We start from the raw sequence: 16,741 nt of genomic DNA, 5'->3' as shown, positions 1-16,741 counted from the left end.
GAGCTACAACAGCTTGTGTCCTTTTACCTCACACACACATGCACTGAAAATTTCTAAAACTTTTTGCCTTTTATGTTCAAACCGGAGTCAGACAATGATGGAGAGACTCAAGAAGAAGTGACAACATGTAGAAGCAACAGGACATTTCTGAATGATTAGTTGATGAATTTATGTATATGTGTAGTTATCCTCTAGTCATTGATTAGCATATTCTGTCTTGATAATCTATAAATCGTGTTCAGGGGGCGGGGTTTATGTAAATTCTAGGGTTTGTGATGTCACTAACCCGGGAGGAATGTGGTGTAGTCTCTACCAGCCGTTTGTTGTAGTCCTTAAAAAGTGATTTCTTTAAAAGCAAATATCTCCCTTTGCTTTGAACGTTGAGCGTTGTAACTTTGCAGATGTTGTTTATGCTCAAACAGCAACATTACACACTAACTAAAGTTAGAAAAGTGAAATCATAATCAACCACCCCTTTAACCTCTTTTTATAGCAAAGCACGTTAAAGGATGCTTCTGTTCTTTAGGTGTTCCTGTATTGAGCCTGCAAACCCCAGCAATGCCACCCTTCTGTACTGGGAGCAGAACAACATCTCGGCTCCGGAGATCTTCTGGGAGGCTCTGGAAGTTCAGGTCTGAACTGATATTAACCCTATAATGCCTACTTGATCATATTTGATGCACACATTTCTAAGGCATCTAAATTATCAACACAATCGATTTGCTAAAAATTGCTAAAAACCTGTTGCACACAATCTACTACATGCCTTCTGTTGTCTGATTAAATGTTTCTGTGGGTCTTAAAAAGTCTTAATTAAGTCTTAACACATGAATCAAGGCCTTAAAATGTCTTAAATCAGAGCAGAAAGTCTTACATTTATAAAGTTTTGGCATTAAATGTTGCATGCACTGCAAAAAAATAATATCTTCCTTTGGGTTTTTTTTTTTTTTTCTGCTTTCCAATAATAAAATTAATATATAAACATTCAAATCAAAATGCATTTACTGAGATGCAATTGTAAAAAACGTTTGCAATTGTAAAAGTTTAAAAACAAAGTAAGTTTATGCCTAAAACAAGAGCGTATATCTGTCAATGAGTTAAGCTGAGTTTTCTGAGCTGATCTTTGTTCTTGTTTTAAACATAAACTCGTTTCATTTTTCACTTCATATTTTATGTCATTATGCATTTTAAGTAAATGTATCTTGATTTAAGAATATTGTGTTCCTTTAAATTTATCCCTTAAAATTTCTTTATGTGTGACCCTGGACCACAAAACCAGTCACATGGGTCAATTTTTCATCATATAATAAATAAGTTGATGTAAGGTTTGTTAGGATAGGACAATATTTGGTCGAGATGCAACTATTAGAAAATCTGGAATCTGAGGGTGCAAAAAAATCAAAACATTGAGAAAATCTCCTTTAAAGTTGTTCATTTATGTTCACGATTGTGCTGCATTCACTCACAAAAATAAATGTTTTATATATTTACGGTAGGAAATTTATAAAATATCTTCATGGAACATGAGCTTTACTTAATATCCTAATGATTTTTGGCATAAAAGAAAATTTGATAAATTTGACCCATACAAATGTATTGTTGGCTATTGCCACAAATATACCCGTGCGACTTGTGATTGGTTTTGTGATCCAGGGTCACATTTGGTCTTAAACAGGGTCTTAAATTACCTTTATAAAACCTGCAGAAACTCTAGAAGCGAAGTGAAAGATTTTTAGAATAATTGTAAAAATGTCCTTTTATGGGAATAAAAAATTCTAATTTGAGTGACATGATAGAGAGACTGTTAAGGAAATGCTGTATTAGACTGGATTGCATCTGTTAAATCATCATAAAAGCTAAAAAGATCATTGCTTCTGCTCGTCTTTTAACGGGCAAGAGTTGCAATAGCAGCATGTTGAGCAGATGTCTGTGTGTGTGTTTGTGTTTTGGAACATTTAAAAGAACAGCTCATCCAAAAATGAATCACTTGTTACCATTTACTCATCCTCGTGTTGTTGTGAGTGAACTATTCCTTTAAGTAAAAAAAAAAAACCTGACCCGTTGTTTATCTTTGTAATTTCAGGATTGCATTGAGAAGAAAGGAGAGTTTGTCGGGTCAGCTTGCGGGCCTCATGGTCCGTACGTTCCTGATGTTCTCTTCTGGTCTGTAGTTCTCTTCTTCTCTACAGTGGCCATGTCAGCGTTCCTCAAAGAGTTCAAGACCAGCCGCTACTTCCCCACTAAGGTACTGCAGATCTGTCACCACGAGGAGTTATTTGCAGCCTGGCGCCCTCTAGTGTCACTGTGGAGAGGAGGAGAAAGAGGGAATAACATTTCTGATGGATGTTTCAGGTCAGATCCATCATCAGTGACTTCGCCGTGTTCATCACTATTGCTACAATGGTTCTGGTGGATTACGCTCTAGGGGTGCCTTCAACCAAACTACAGGTCCCGAATGAGTTTAAGGTCTGTATCTATCTATCTATCTATCTATCTATCTATCTATCTATCTATCTATCTATCTATCTATCTATCTATCTATCTATCTATCTATCTATCTATCTATCTATCTGTCAGGGCCAGCAGTCCAATCCCTTGCAAAAGTTAGTTACTCGTGCCGTAGAACGTTGTATCAGGGCAAAAAGAAAGCTCCACTGGACTCCAATGTCAAAGGATAACAAAAAATGACCGTTTATTCAGATCCCACAGTGAAATCTTTTTACAGGAGTAATAAAATAAATGTTTCTTAAACCAAAACTAATGCTGTCTGATATTTCTAAGACAATGTAACGTCCATAGGCTACGGTAAGAAAACTATATCGCTCAGGTCCTAGTTCACCGCTGGCTCCGAGCGTCCAAAGTCAGTTATGACGCTTCAACGGTATTGCGGGAAACCCAGCACAATTCTCTTAAAGGGGCGGTAGCCCTAAATTCAACATAAACCCTGAGCTAAACAGAAAATGGTTTTCATTGTTTCCAAATCACAAAAACAGCATTTAAAATTCAAATTATATCAATGATCGTTTTCTGTAAACCTCCTTAACATTACTAAGAAACATAACTGAGAAATAATAATCTTTTAATAAAGTTATGTTTGACTACTATTAGCAATAAGCTATTAATGTAGTAATATAACCCTTATAAATCAAATATAAGGTTATTCCATATCCCAAATAATATGTACAGTGTTTTGGCTCCTATATTCCGGCCCCTAATTTTTTCTTATTTCAGAAACAATTACTTTACAAAACAACAAGGAGCCAACAAACTTAAACTAATAACAAATAACTGTCGAGTGTCTCTGTAGCTGTCTTCAGTACCGCCTCATACAGCTTCTTGGAGAAGACAGACCTTGGTAATGGGTCTATCTAATGTGGTTGTCTTCGTCTTGATGCGGACCCGGCGCACGAGCCCGTGCGCGTCTGGAACCACCTCGATGATCTTACCAAGGACCCAGGAGTTGCGGGGCGCAGAATCATCGACGATCAAGACGATGTCCCCCTCAGCGAAGTTCCGGGAAGCACGAGTCCACTTCTGCCTTTCCTGTAACTGCGGGAGGTATTCTCTTGTCCATCGCTTCCAGAATATGTCGGCTATATACTGGACCTGTTTCCACCTCCTGCGGGCGTAGACATCCTCCTTCATAAAGAGGCCTGGTGGCAGAGAAGGCTTTGATTGAAGAAGCAAGAGGTGATTGGGGGTAAGCGCTTCCAGGTCTGATGGGTCATTAGAGGCTTTAGTTATAGGTCGACTGTTGATGATGGCTTCTGCCTCACACAAGACAGTGTGCAGGCCTTCCTCATCCAGAGTTTGAAGTCTTACAGTGCTACTGAGGATCTTCCTGACCGACCGAATCATCCGTTCCCAGACGCCGCCATGGTGGGAACCAGTCGGGGGGTTGAAAATCCACTGGATGCCCCTCTGACGCAGACTGCTTTCAATCTTGGAGACATTCCATTCCTCCATAGCTCTCTTTAGCTCCTTCTCCGCCCCCACAAAATTAGTCCCATTATCTGAACGGAGGATTTTCACTTGGCCTCGTCTCGCTAGAAATCGACGAAGAGCGTCAATGAATGAGTCCGTGTCCAACGATGATGCCATCTCCAGATGGACAGCACGGATAGCCAGGCAGGTGAAGATAACGCCCCACCTCTTTACTAAGCTTCTGCCCCGTTTGACTTCGAACGGACCGAAGTAGTCAACTCCAGTGTAGGTGAAAGGGGGTTCATCTGGAAGTACCCTGTCCTGGGGCAAATCTGCCATCTGCTGTTGTCCAGCTGCACCATGCGAGCGTCGACATGTCACACACCTTGATAGGACTCTTCTTATAGCTGAGTGAGCACCAGGAACCCAATACTTCAGTCGCAACTTGGACAGTACATGGTTGCGACCACTGTGACCCACGCACTCATGTATATCTCTGAGTATAAGCTCCGTCACATGGAAGTCCTTAGGTAGGATGGCAGGGTGTTTCACCTCTTCAGGCATCGCTGATCTGCTGAGTCTTCCTCCTACTCTAAGGATCCCCTCCTGTAGTTTGGGTTTGAGCTTGTAGATGTGACTGCTCATCTTAACGTCTTCACCTTTCCGAAGAATAGAGATCTCCTCAGAGTACTTTCGCCGCTGACAGAAACGAATGATCTCAAGCTCCGCTTCCTTGAGGTTCTCCACAGTGAGGTTGGTCTTTGGAAGGCTTTCCTTGAAGATCTTCATCTTTTTCTGAACCTCAGACTGTGGAAGTGACGCATTCATCTCTTCCCTCTTACGACACAGAGTCAGCAGCGTGTTTCTCAGCTTCAGCATCCAGCTGACTGCCTTCTTCAGACGATTCCAGGAGGAGTAATACTCAAGGAACCGCTGCACTGTGTCCAACTGCTCCTCGACTGCAGTAGTGTTGACCATGGCTTTCCTTACCTCTGGGTCCTCCGAGGTTAGGTCCCCATGGTTGTCTGGGTTCTGTGGCCATTCCTCCTCTGGCTTTGTGAGAAAGTCCGGCCCCTTTATCCATGACTCATTGCGCAGAAAGGATCTCACGTCGAGTCCTCTTGACGCAATGTCAGCAGGATTCTTGGCTGTATTTACATGTCGCCACTGTCTAACTTCTGACAGCTTCAAAATAATTTCCACTCGATTAGCGACGAAGGTGCGAAATCGGCTGGTTCTATTTCCGATGTACTTGAGCACCGTGGTGCTGTCTGACCAGAACACCGATTCGTCCAAGTGGAGTTCCATTTCTGACCTCAGGGCTTTGTCCATGCGCGCTGCCATGGTAGCTGCCGCTAGTTCCATGCGTGGGATGGTGAGGGGCTTGAGGGGTGCCACCCTGGCCTTTGCCATGACGAAGGCAACGTGAAGCTTGTTTTCTTCGTTCTCCTGCAGCAAGTAACTCACCGTTCCGTAGCCTTCTTGGCTAGCATCTGCAAAGTGATGCAGCTGATTGAATATTACCTTGCCAAAGTCCCTGGGCTTGAAGCATCTAGACACTCCAAAATCCTTCAGCAAGTGAAGATCCTCCAACCAGCTGTTCCATTCTTTAGCGAGGGGCTCTGGAATGTCATCGTCCCATCCCAGCTTGAGTCGGCAGAGCTCCTGGAGGATTAGCTTTGCTGTCAAGACCACCGGTGCTAGAATACCCAGCGGGTCGTAGATAGAGCCAACTACGGAGAGAATGCCTCTTCTTGTGGGTGGCCTCTCTTGGATGATGATCCTAAATTTGAAGTTGTCGCTCTCAATACACCATCGGACCCCCAATGCTCGTTCGACAGGTAGCATATCCAAGTCAAGATTGAGGTCTCTTAGTTCTTCAGCTCTCTCCTCCACAGGGATTGCAGACAGCACGGCTCTGCTGTTGCTCACCCACTTCGTAAGGCGGAATCCTCCTGAATGAAGGATGGCCCTCAAGTCGCTGTACATAGATACTGCTTCCTCTTCTGAGCAGACAGACTTGAGGCAGTCATCAACATAGAAGTTGCGTAGTACTGTGTCAACACTTGCAGCATTGTACTGACCTCTGCTGTCGTGTGCACACTTCTGTAGGGCAAACGTGGCACAACTCGGAGATGAGGTGGCACCGAATATGTGCACCCTCATTCGGTACTCTGCGATGTCTTGTCTGATGTCACCAGAGGGCCACCAGAGAAACCGCAGAAGGTCAGCATCTTCAGCCGGCACCCGTACCTGGTGGAACATGGCTTCCACATCTGCCATGACAGCCACAACCTCTTGCCGAAACCTTGTGATGACACCAAGCAGAGTACTCGTCAGATCCGGCCCCTGTAGGAGCTGATCATTCAATGTGGTGCCTTGGAAGGACGCCCCACAATCGAACACCACTCGGATCTTCAACTTTTTAGCATGATATACGCCATGATGTGGCAAGTACCACACCTTTCCATCGCTACGACTGATCTCTTCATTGGGAACCTTGACAGCGTAATCCTTCACGATCCAGTCTTCCACAAACGCAGAGTATTCAGCATGAAACTGAGGATTCTTTATGAACTTCTTCTTTAAGTTGAGAGCTCGCTGTTCAGCTACTTTCCTGTTGTTCGGCATCTTGAAAACTGTGTTCCTCAGTGGTAAACCGATGCTGTAGTGACCTTCTATGAGTTTTGCTGACTGCGAGACCATTTCCAGAAACTGGATGTCTTCCCTTGACATCTCTACACTGTCGTTTTGACACTCTGGAAAGTCGATCTTGAACTGTTGATGGTTCCACCGCTCATCTAGCGTAGCCACTGATATGCGATTGGAAGTGACCTGTATGAGTCCACTAGTCGTGTCATGGCTGTTGACTCCACGGAGAGGACCATTGACAATCCAGCCCAGTCGTGTTTTTACCGCGTATGGCCCATCTTCCACGCTGGGTATCACCTGCCACGGCTCCATGGCCTTGGGTACGTCAGTCCCGATGAGAAGATCTACCTCTGCCTGAATCTTTGGGATCTTCACTTGACTGAGATGAGGCCACTTGTCTACTTCCTCCTGCAGAGGGATGTTCTGTTCACGTGCCGGGATCACCCTCTGAGAATAGATGTTGGGCAGCTCCAGGAAGCTGTTGCCATCCATGCCGCTGACTTCCAGACCAGACACCACTTGGCTGCTCACCAGCCGCTCGCCTCCCATGGTCTTCAGCAGAATACTTGTTTTCCTCCCTGTGACATTGAGTGAGGCCATTAACTTCTCTGTGCAGAAGGTGACATTGCTGCCTGGGTCGAGGAACGCATAAGTAGTCACAATCTTATTACCTTTCTTGGCCTTGACATGTACTGGAACGATCGCCAGAACACTATTAACATTGCCGGCCCCAGTAGCTTTGCAGGTCCTCATCTCTGCATTGATGCATCCACTTACTACTGAACTGGATTCTCCATCTGCTCGTTCCACCTTGTGCTTTGTGTTTTTGGACGTGTCAGTCAATGGCTCCTTCTGCCTTGCTTCATCAGTAGCATCCTTATTCTTCTTATGGAGAACTGTCGGGTGAGTAAGCTGGCACACCTGGCAGGCCATCTTCTCATCGCAGGCCTTGCTCATGTGTCCTTGTTTCAGGCAACTGAAGCATAGTCCTTTACTCTTAAGAAAGTCGATCTTCTCCTTGTGAAGAGACCTTTTCATCCTTTTGCAGTGTTCCAAGGTGTGCTGTTCTCCTTGGCAGAAGAGACAAGGGGTCGAGAAAGCACACAGTGATTCTCCCTTGGGCTTTAATTTTGTCTCTGCCGGATTCTTGACTGCTGTGGCTGCAGTAGTGAAGCTTCTCTGAGCACCACTCGTTCTGGCTGATTTCTCAGTCTTGTGAGCCCTTACATGGCTCTTGTTTCCATCCGTAATGTCGCCGAAGAGTGGGTGGAGGGCTTCTTCCGCTTGCTGAATCACAAAGCCGACAAGGTCCCTGAACTTAGCGCTGCGTTGCTCCTTCTCTAGGAGAGCACATGCTTTGCTTCTCCACCTCTCCCTCTGCTTGTATGGAAGCTTGGCAGCGATAGCTCGCATATTGGACACACTGTCAAGCTCTTGCATGTACTCTACATCCGACATTGCGTTGAGGCATCCTGTGAGGTAAAGGCCAAAGGAGTGAAGTGCTTCTCCGTCATCTGACTTGATTGTCGGCCAGGCCAGTGCTTTGTCGATGTACGCCATTGAAATCTTATATCCATTACCAAAGTGCTCCTTTAAGAGCCTCTTGGCTTCACGATAGCCAGTTTGCGGTTCCATGTGAAAACAACTTCGTATAAGCTCTCTCGGCTGCCCGTCCGTGTACTGCTCCATGTAGTACAGCCGGTCCCTGTCACTATCCGTCTTATCCTCTACTCCATGTTCAAAGGCCCTGATGAATAGCCTGTATTCCATAGGGTCCCCCTTGAATATTGGAATCTTCTGAGGTGGCAGGGTAGCGAGGTTCTGTTGTTTCATTAGGAAGTCAATAATGGATAATGGCGAAGATTCTTGTAGCAAAGTCTCCTGTTCCATCCTCACATCCCTAGTAGGGGCTCCATGGCTACCTCTGCGAGCAGGTTCTATTTTGACTTCTGCTTGGGGAGTAGTCGTAGCTTGCCTAGGAGCTTGTGGTACCGTGTGCTTTGCTTTCTCTATGTAAGAGTTCATACCATCTTGCTGGCTAACTCTAGACCAGGCTCTGATACCTTCAAACTCCTCTAGTACTCTGCACTTAGCATCGGAGGCGGCAAGCGCGATCTGCATTTGCAACTCCTCTCTCTCAGCTTTTATCTTAGCTTCCTGTTCATCAAGTAGTTGTTTTTGTTTTAGAGTGAAAGCTCGAGCTTGTAGCTCAGCTCTCTCTAATTCAGCCTTCAGACGGGCCGCTGATGCAGAGGATGCTTTGGAATGTACTGAGGATGGTGCTTTAGACCCTTTCCTTAACTTTCTCGAAGCAATAGCCACTGATGCACTATCTTCAGGAGAAATCTCCTCATTTGTCTTTTTAGCCTCGGCTATGCGCTGATACACCTCTTTTATCCATTTCTCAGCCTTAGTAGCAAAGTTATAAAACATATCGGCCTTCGGCTTAAACCATCCTTCCTGATCTGCATTCATTTCTGATGTTTCATCCAGTAACACTTTGACTGATGTATTTAGTTCACAAAACTCTCCAAACAGTTTATTGAACTCTACTGATAACATTTTCTCTACAGCTGGCAGGTTACTGTCGTCACCTTCATCCATTGACTGAGTTATCTGATTCATTTTGCTGGTTAGCTGACCTAGCTTGTTTTTCCTTTTATTAATGGCATGACGGACTTTTTCTTCATAAGCCTTGGCTGTGACTTTAACCTGTCTAGCTTCAGTAGGTTCAGGTTGTGGGGTTGAATAGTCTGCTTGGCTCATCTTGATGAATTTAAGTTACAGAGAGAACCAAAAAATCAATTTGCCTATTTGCCTGGTGAAGACGTTTCTCAATCACTCTCACAAGAGGCTGTCAGCACTTGCTACAAATAGTAGCTAAAGTTGCACCAACTTAGCTAATTAGCAACAAGCATGTTAAATTTTGACGTCTCCACTCAACAGAAAAGGCACAAATAGCATCCACATTCTCTTTTCTTCAGTACTCACTGCCCACCAATCTGCTTCTTTTCCTTCCTTACAGAGCTCCAGCAGTTTGTGATTCTTGAATCCTTTTTTTTTTTAGCACAGTTTTCTTACTATGTCAGGGCCAGCAGTCCAATCCCTTGCAAAAGTTAGTTACTCGTGCCGTAGAACGTTGTATCAGGGCAAAAAGAAAGCTCCACTGGACTCCAATGTCAAAGGATAACAAAAAATGACCGTTTATTCAGATCCCACAGTGAAATCTTTTTACAGGAGTAATAAAATAAATGTTTCTTAAACCAAAACTAATGCTGTCTGATATTTCTAAGACAATGTAACGTCCATAGGCTACGGTAAGAAAACTATATCGCTCAGGTCCTAGTTCACCGCTGGCTCCGAGCGTCCAAAGTCAGTTATGACGCTTCAACGGTATTGCGGGAAACCCAGCACAATTCTCTTAAAGGGGCGGTAGCCCTAAATTCAACATAAACCCTGAGCTAAACAGAAAATGGTTTTCATTGTTTCCAAATCACAAAAACAGCATTTAAAATTCAAATTATATCAATGATCGTTTTCTGTAAACCTCCTTAACATTACTAAGAAACATAACTGAGAAATAATAATCTTTTAATAAAGTTATGTTTGACTACTATTAGCAATAAGCTATTAATGTAGTAATATAACCCTTATAAATCAAATATAAGGTTATTCCATATCCCAAATAATATGTACAGTGTTTTGGCTCCTATACTATCTATCACTCTATCTAACATCTAATCTCCTTTAAACTTCAAGCTTTTCAAACTATTTCAATCAAACTTACAACTTGTAAAACTATTTTAACTTTTAGACTAATCTTTCTCAAGTCAACATCAAAGATAAACAAACTTTATTATCTTGTTTTTTTTTTTTAATTACATTTAATTTTAAATAAATTACATTAATTGTTTTATTTAATTATATGTATTTTTAATTTTAATTTACACAAGGAGATATGTGGGCTGTAAAAGAACAATGATGTGCTAAAAAATGTGATGTGAAAAATATTTTTTAAAAACCATAATAAATATACAATGAAATGCACTGTGGTATATACAGCTAATTATATAATTCAATGTTAGCTTTATGTTAACTGTAACATAGGATATATTAATAGACTTGATAAGAATAGATGTTGCCAATTTAATTTAGTTTTGCAACGTGTTTCCAGCCAACTCGTGACGACCGTGGGTGGTTCATTAACCCGCTGGGACCGAACCCGTGGTGGACGTGTGTGATCACCATCCTCCCCGCTCTCCTCTGCACAATCCTCATCTTCATGGACCAGCAGATCACAGCTGTCATCATCAACCGGAAGGAGCACAAGCTCAAGGTGCTCACACACACACAACTAAGTGCCTAACCCGAACCCTGACCCTAAACCGACCCTTAACCTCATTATAACCTTATCCCTAAAACAGGCCTTTAAAGGCTCTCAGAAAGTGAGGACCGGCCAAAATGTCCTCACTTTACTCTCTTTGTCCTCACTCCAATGGTCTAAAACTCAAACTGGTCCTCACAAAGATAGTTGTACAAGTACACACACACACACACACACACACACACACACACACACACACTCTCTCTCTCTCTCTCTCTCTCTCTCTCTCTCTCTCTCTCTCTCTCTCTCTCTCACACACACACTCTCTCTCTGTCTCTCACACACACACACACACACACATACACTCTCTCACACACACACTCTCACACAAATGGACAGTGCAATAAACCGCCGGTAAGTTGTGCGCCTGAGTTAACCCCTTGTGTTCCGTCTTGTGCCCACAGAAAGGCTGTGGCTATCACCTGGACCTGTTCATGGTGGGTGTGATGCTGGGCGTTTGCTCTCTGATGGGTCTGCCGTGGTTCGTGGCGGCGACGGTTCTGTCCATCACTCATGTGAACAGCCTGAAGCTGGAGTCCGAGTGTTCGGCTCCCGGAGAGCAGCCCAAGTTCCTCGGGATCAGAGAGCAGCGTGTCACCGGCCTCATGATCTTCCTCCTCATGGGCTGTTCAGTGTTCATGACCTCAGTGCTGAAGGTTTGAGCTCAATGATCAACATACTTGCATTTACATTTATGGGTACTGTCTTAAGTACCGACTTCGGTACCAAGTCGATACTGAAATTAAAAAAATTGGAGCGCTGTTGAGCGGAATCATAAACACCTCTGATTGGCCATTGTACTCACGCACTCATCAAATATGTCAGTGATTGGTCTACAATGATCAGCGCTTCAAAAACATGTTGTAAATATACATCAATGACGCTCTTCAGCGAGCGCTTACACAGACAATGGCCAATCAGAGGTGTTTATGAATCCGCTCAACAGCGCTTAAAGCGTCACATTTTTAAACTTTCAGTACCGACTTGGTACCGAAGTTGGTTCTTTTGTCAACACTAGTACTGTCATTTACTGTTGCTCCGTGAAATCTAGTCACTCCGATAAGAATCTGCGTGATTGGGAGTTTCACGTGAGGGCGAAAAAGTTCCCCGCAGAGATTTCGCTCGTGTTTGAGTTGCGAATGACACACAGTAGGTCGCCGCGCTGACCAAGCTCGGTTTGAAAGTGACTTCTGTGTGAGCTGTGCTTTATACATCTATGGCCCTATTAATATGGAGCTTATAATATGACAAAATTATTTGAATTTGAATTGTGTAAATTTGAATTATTTGCAAGTGTAATCTAACAAAATAGAATTTTAGGTGGTAGTTTAAATAGGTCTGAATTTGTTTTTTTTTAAACGAATATTGAACATTTGAAATTTAACAAATTGAAATGTTTTTATGGCTGAATTTTATAGACGTGTATTTTCAAACAGCTAGTTTTTTTGTTCTGAATTCTTATACTGCAAATATTCAGTTTAAAAAAAATACAGATTCAAGTTTTCAAGATGAAGAAATTCGGAACTTCAAATTCAGTTTTCTAAAATTCAATCTCAAAAATTCTGATCTTACAGAAAGTAGGTCACAGGTCATCCACAGGGAAGAGTAAAGGATCTCAGATAAGTCGAACAGAGCATTCTGGCTGCACTGCAGTAGTTTTACAAATCCAAGTGATGGCGCAGGCGCATCACGCTCTCACACAACATAGTATCAGTTCTGGCGTTGCTTCATATCGCAGACTACTCATTATCAAAATGAAACACAGTCAACCAAACATATAAAAAGTGATTCTGCCTAATTTAATTGGTCTGTTGTACAATATAAAGGGCAAGCTGTGCCGCACACAGTCCTACTTGTTATTCCAAACATTTCCCTTGCTGTGAAGACGCTGATTTAGCCTATACGTGTATTTTGGGACTTGACTGAAGTATGAAGCCTTTTTATTTGTATAAGAATTCAGAACAAAAAATCTAGCTGTTTGAAAATACATGTCTATAAAATTCAGCCATCAAAACATTTCAATTTGTTAAATTTCAAATGTTCAATATTCGTTTAAAAAAAATCAAATTCAGAACTATTTAAACTACCACCTAAAATTCAATTTTGTTAGATTACACTTGCAAATAATTCAAATTTACACAATTCAAATTCAAATAATTTTGTCATATTATAAGCTCCATATGTTTACAGCTGGTATTACAGTTTTTTCCAATTGCTAACACACAATTTTGCAAACTAGGCTGGTTTTATCAAAATACTTTACATAATTCACAAAACCACACACCCAAACTGCAAAATACCTGCAACCAAATGAAGCACTGCAACCAAAACTACATATAGCATTATCAAAATCAAACCTTTGCACGAAATGGCACACACTTCAAATATTACCGGATTTTTGTCTAACCAACTACACACTGTTGGGCATAATGAAAACCACTCTCATCTTTAGTATGCTTTGCCATAATACTAAAATAGTTCAAATTGTAGAAAATTCTTCAGATTGTTCACATGCACAGAAATATTTGCAGATACACACACATGCTATTGAAACATTTATTTTTTTATTTTTCATCAAACAAATCAGTGCAACATATGCACTGCAGATATATTTACATTGGACTGAACAAAAATATGCTCACAAAAAACAATAAACTGAAAAAGGTGTTTAACAATTAAGCATTGAGGTGTTTGGCACACACAAATGGCAGTGTTTTGAAATGGCAAACATGTGACTTTATGTCAGATTGTTGTGTGTTATGCAGAGAGCCGTGTTCAGTGAATTGCAAAATGTGTGTAAAGCAGAAAATGTGTTTAGACTTTTGGAGACTTGAGAAGAGGTTTTGCTCTCTGTGTGTCAGTTTAAATAATTGTGCTGTGCATGTCATTTTAGTGTGTTAGCAACTGGAAAAAACTGTAAGATGCGTTTCGGTCGATCGGATCACAAGTGGACGACGCTAAATACAGGCGTAAACGGGGTCTAAACGTTTTGAGCTTGTCTACTTTCAGCCACTTCCAGAGGGAGTTGAAAACACATTCGACCGGATTGCTTTCATAGTGTAAACGCTCATGTGGTCGAATGTGTTCAAACAGCCACGAAAGACCGTCTACTCTCCGCCTACTGACTTAACGTGTAGACATTATGGGAAGCGCTCTAGCCAGACGGGATTTAAACTGTGTCGACTGAAGACCCAAGTTTGGTTTGAAGATGAAAAACACACCAAGCACAATGTTCTCTCACCATTCCTGATTTCTAACACACACTCACAGTGTCCGTGATCTTGCGGCTGTCAGAGCAGAAACTAAAGCTGATGCTCTCTGTGTGTTTTTCCGTGTCTCCAGTCATATTCATATGTAAATTACGCGAGCTTAGTTTGTTCATTAGATTGAAAGGTCTGGAAAAGAAAACATACATTTACCCGCCCTCGAAGAAATCAGGACAAAAGAGACGGATTAAAACACCAGGTGTAAACGGGAATGTGTCTCCCTCGTCTACTTGTGATCCGATTGACCAAAAACGGATCTTAAAGGCCCGCTGAAGTGCCCTGATTCGATCAGTGTGTGGACGTAATTTCCTCTGAAACAGGAAGGCAGGGTGGGATATATTGATCAGCCCCTTTTTTTAAATAGCCAATAGCGTTTAGTTTATATCACAGCTCGGCCAGAGCTGTTGAGCTCAGTAAAGCCGCAGTTTCCTCCCTAATCTCTAACCGTTTCTCCTAATCTCCTCCATATCACTTTAAAATATAACATTCTGTGCAGAATTCAAACGGATCCGATACGATTTCTGGTCAGCGGCGACTCGATCACATGATCCTCTCTGTGCTGTCGTGTCTCTGGACGCTGATGCGATTCACGCGACACTAACCAACCAGACTTCATTCGCCCCAATAGAAAGCATATTTACACTGCCTGAATCGTTCCCTATCCCCTATATACAGTAGTGCACTATGTGCCATTCACCATGTAGAAAATAGTAAATGTGTGATCAATTTCAGCCGCAGCTTCAGCATAAAAAATGTAGGGGGCGGAGCTTCAGATTCTCAAGAGCATTTGATTGTTTTTTGCACAAAAATCTGCACTGAGATTATATGAGGACCTCAGGGAGAAAAACTAATAGTAACAAACATTTTTTAATATTGTCTCCTTAGTTCATTCCAATGCCGGTGCTGTATGGAGTTTTCCTTTACATGGGTGCATCTTCACTGAGAGGAATACAGGTAAAGACACCGTAGACAACATCTGTTTATCTAACACTGTGTCTTAAGCAGACGTGAAGCGATGCTGCGACGTAATAAAAGCCAACTTTTACATGTTAATCAGAGTTTTAGTCATAACCGGCTGCAATGGCGATATACACAATTCTATTTTCTATTTCTATTACATGCAAAGAATGACAGTGATAATCTCAGGTGCTGTTTATGTGCTTTGTTTAATGTTAAAAGCATTTAATGTAAGAATGAAAATAATTTCATATTATTATAGACTCCACCCACACACTCCTCTGATTGGCTGTGATTTCTTACTGATTTTGTCATGTAGTGTCGTCGCAGACAAATTGCTTTTCGCTGGAATCTTATCGCATCTCGTCTGGTTAGAAAACAGTGAAGCATTTCCAACTTTTCAAACATGAATTGAAATTTTACTTTTTAGTTGTTAATAGCTCCACAACAATATTCAAAACAGTGTTATTTTAGTATCATTGAGATACTATTTATTCATATTTCCGTTTTTATTTTTTAGACTGAAGATTTAAGTTTTAGTGATTTTGTGTGTTTTTGTAATTTGTAGTAGTTAAAAAAAAAAAAAAAAAAAAAAAGTCAATATAATTTTTTACAAATTTTTATTTCAGTTTAGGTTATTTTAGCACATCAAGTTAAACTAAATTAAAATGAGAAATGTATAGTTTTTATATTTTATTTCAGTTAACGTATATTTTTTACAATTTTATTTGGATATATATATATATATATATATATATGTCATCCACCTTATTTTTACACACGGAAGTAAAGTGTTTTTTGTGAATGTGTGAGACTTCCTATTTATTAGCTGCTATAGAGAAATAATGAGAAAAAATTTAATTGCTGTAAACTGTAAAACTGTTTGTGCTACAAAGCAGCGTGTTTATAATTTAGATGAGAATAATATGATAAGAAATACCAGTTTGCAATATCAAGCGGCATAGCAGACTGTTTTGTACAGGTAAAAATAACTGAAGCGAATGACAGCGGAAGCCAGACACATTAGAATGACTAATGGCCTGAAAAATAAGGTGCATGTGATTTTATTATTTTACATTACTTTTTTTAGGCCTAAAAAATCACACTTTTAAATTCAGGCTAATTCATATATCCAGTTTTTCCAAAACTGAGGCAACCTTGACAAACAGTTTTGAACTAAAATGAGAAATATCTATCTTTTTTTGTTGTTGTTTTAGATTATTTTATTCATTGTCATCTTGTTTTCTGAGGCCCCCTGGTTGAAAACCACTGCTCTAATATACATATTTGTCGTCCTCTTAGTTTTTTGATCGTGTGCGATTGTTCGGGATGCCGGCTAAACACCAGCCAGACTTCATTTACCTGAGACACGTTCCTCTGCGAAAGGTTCACCTGTTCACCATCGTCCAGCTCAGTTGTCTGGTTCTCCTCTGGGTCATCAAAACCTCCAAGGCTGCCATCGTCTTCCCAATGATGGTACATGTTTAACATATATTTAAAGGGGTGGTATAATGCCACTTTTCACAAGATGTAAAATAAGTCTCTGATGTCCCCAGAG

The 16,741-nt window shown here is 41.4% G+C and overlaps 1 protein-coding gene across 2 annotated transcripts in view; it reads left to right on the top strand.

Moving 5' to 3' along the window:
* Positions 1-16,741, top strand: part of slc4a10b (solute carrier family 4 member 10b) — an 89,732-nt gene that overhangs the window by 64,924 nt on the left and 8,067 nt on the right. For both annotated transcript variants that reach the window (XM_082174620.1, XM_082174619.1), the window contains 7 exons: positions 527-632; positions 2,084-2,245; positions 2,353-2,466; positions 10,751-10,912; positions 11,365-11,616; positions 15,112-15,180; positions 16,486-16,659. In XM_082174620.1, the coding sequence (XP_082030746.1) occupies positions 527-632; positions 2,084-2,245; positions 2,353-2,466; positions 10,751-10,912; positions 11,365-11,616; positions 15,112-15,180; positions 16,486-16,659 (1,039 nt within the window). The remainder of the gene's footprint in view (positions 1-526; positions 633-2,083; positions 2,246-2,352; positions 2,467-10,750; positions 10,913-11,364; positions 11,617-15,111; positions 15,181-16,485; positions 16,660-16,741) is intronic.

The sequence above is a fragment of the Leuciscus leuciscus genome (assembly GCF_965113295.1).
Source record: "Leuciscus leuciscus genome assembly, chromosome: 7".
Lineage (NCBI taxonomy): Eukaryota > Metazoa > Chordata > Actinopteri > Cypriniformes > Leuciscidae > Leuciscus > Leuciscus leuciscus.
This window is presented reverse-complemented; position numbering and strand designations above follow the sequence as displayed.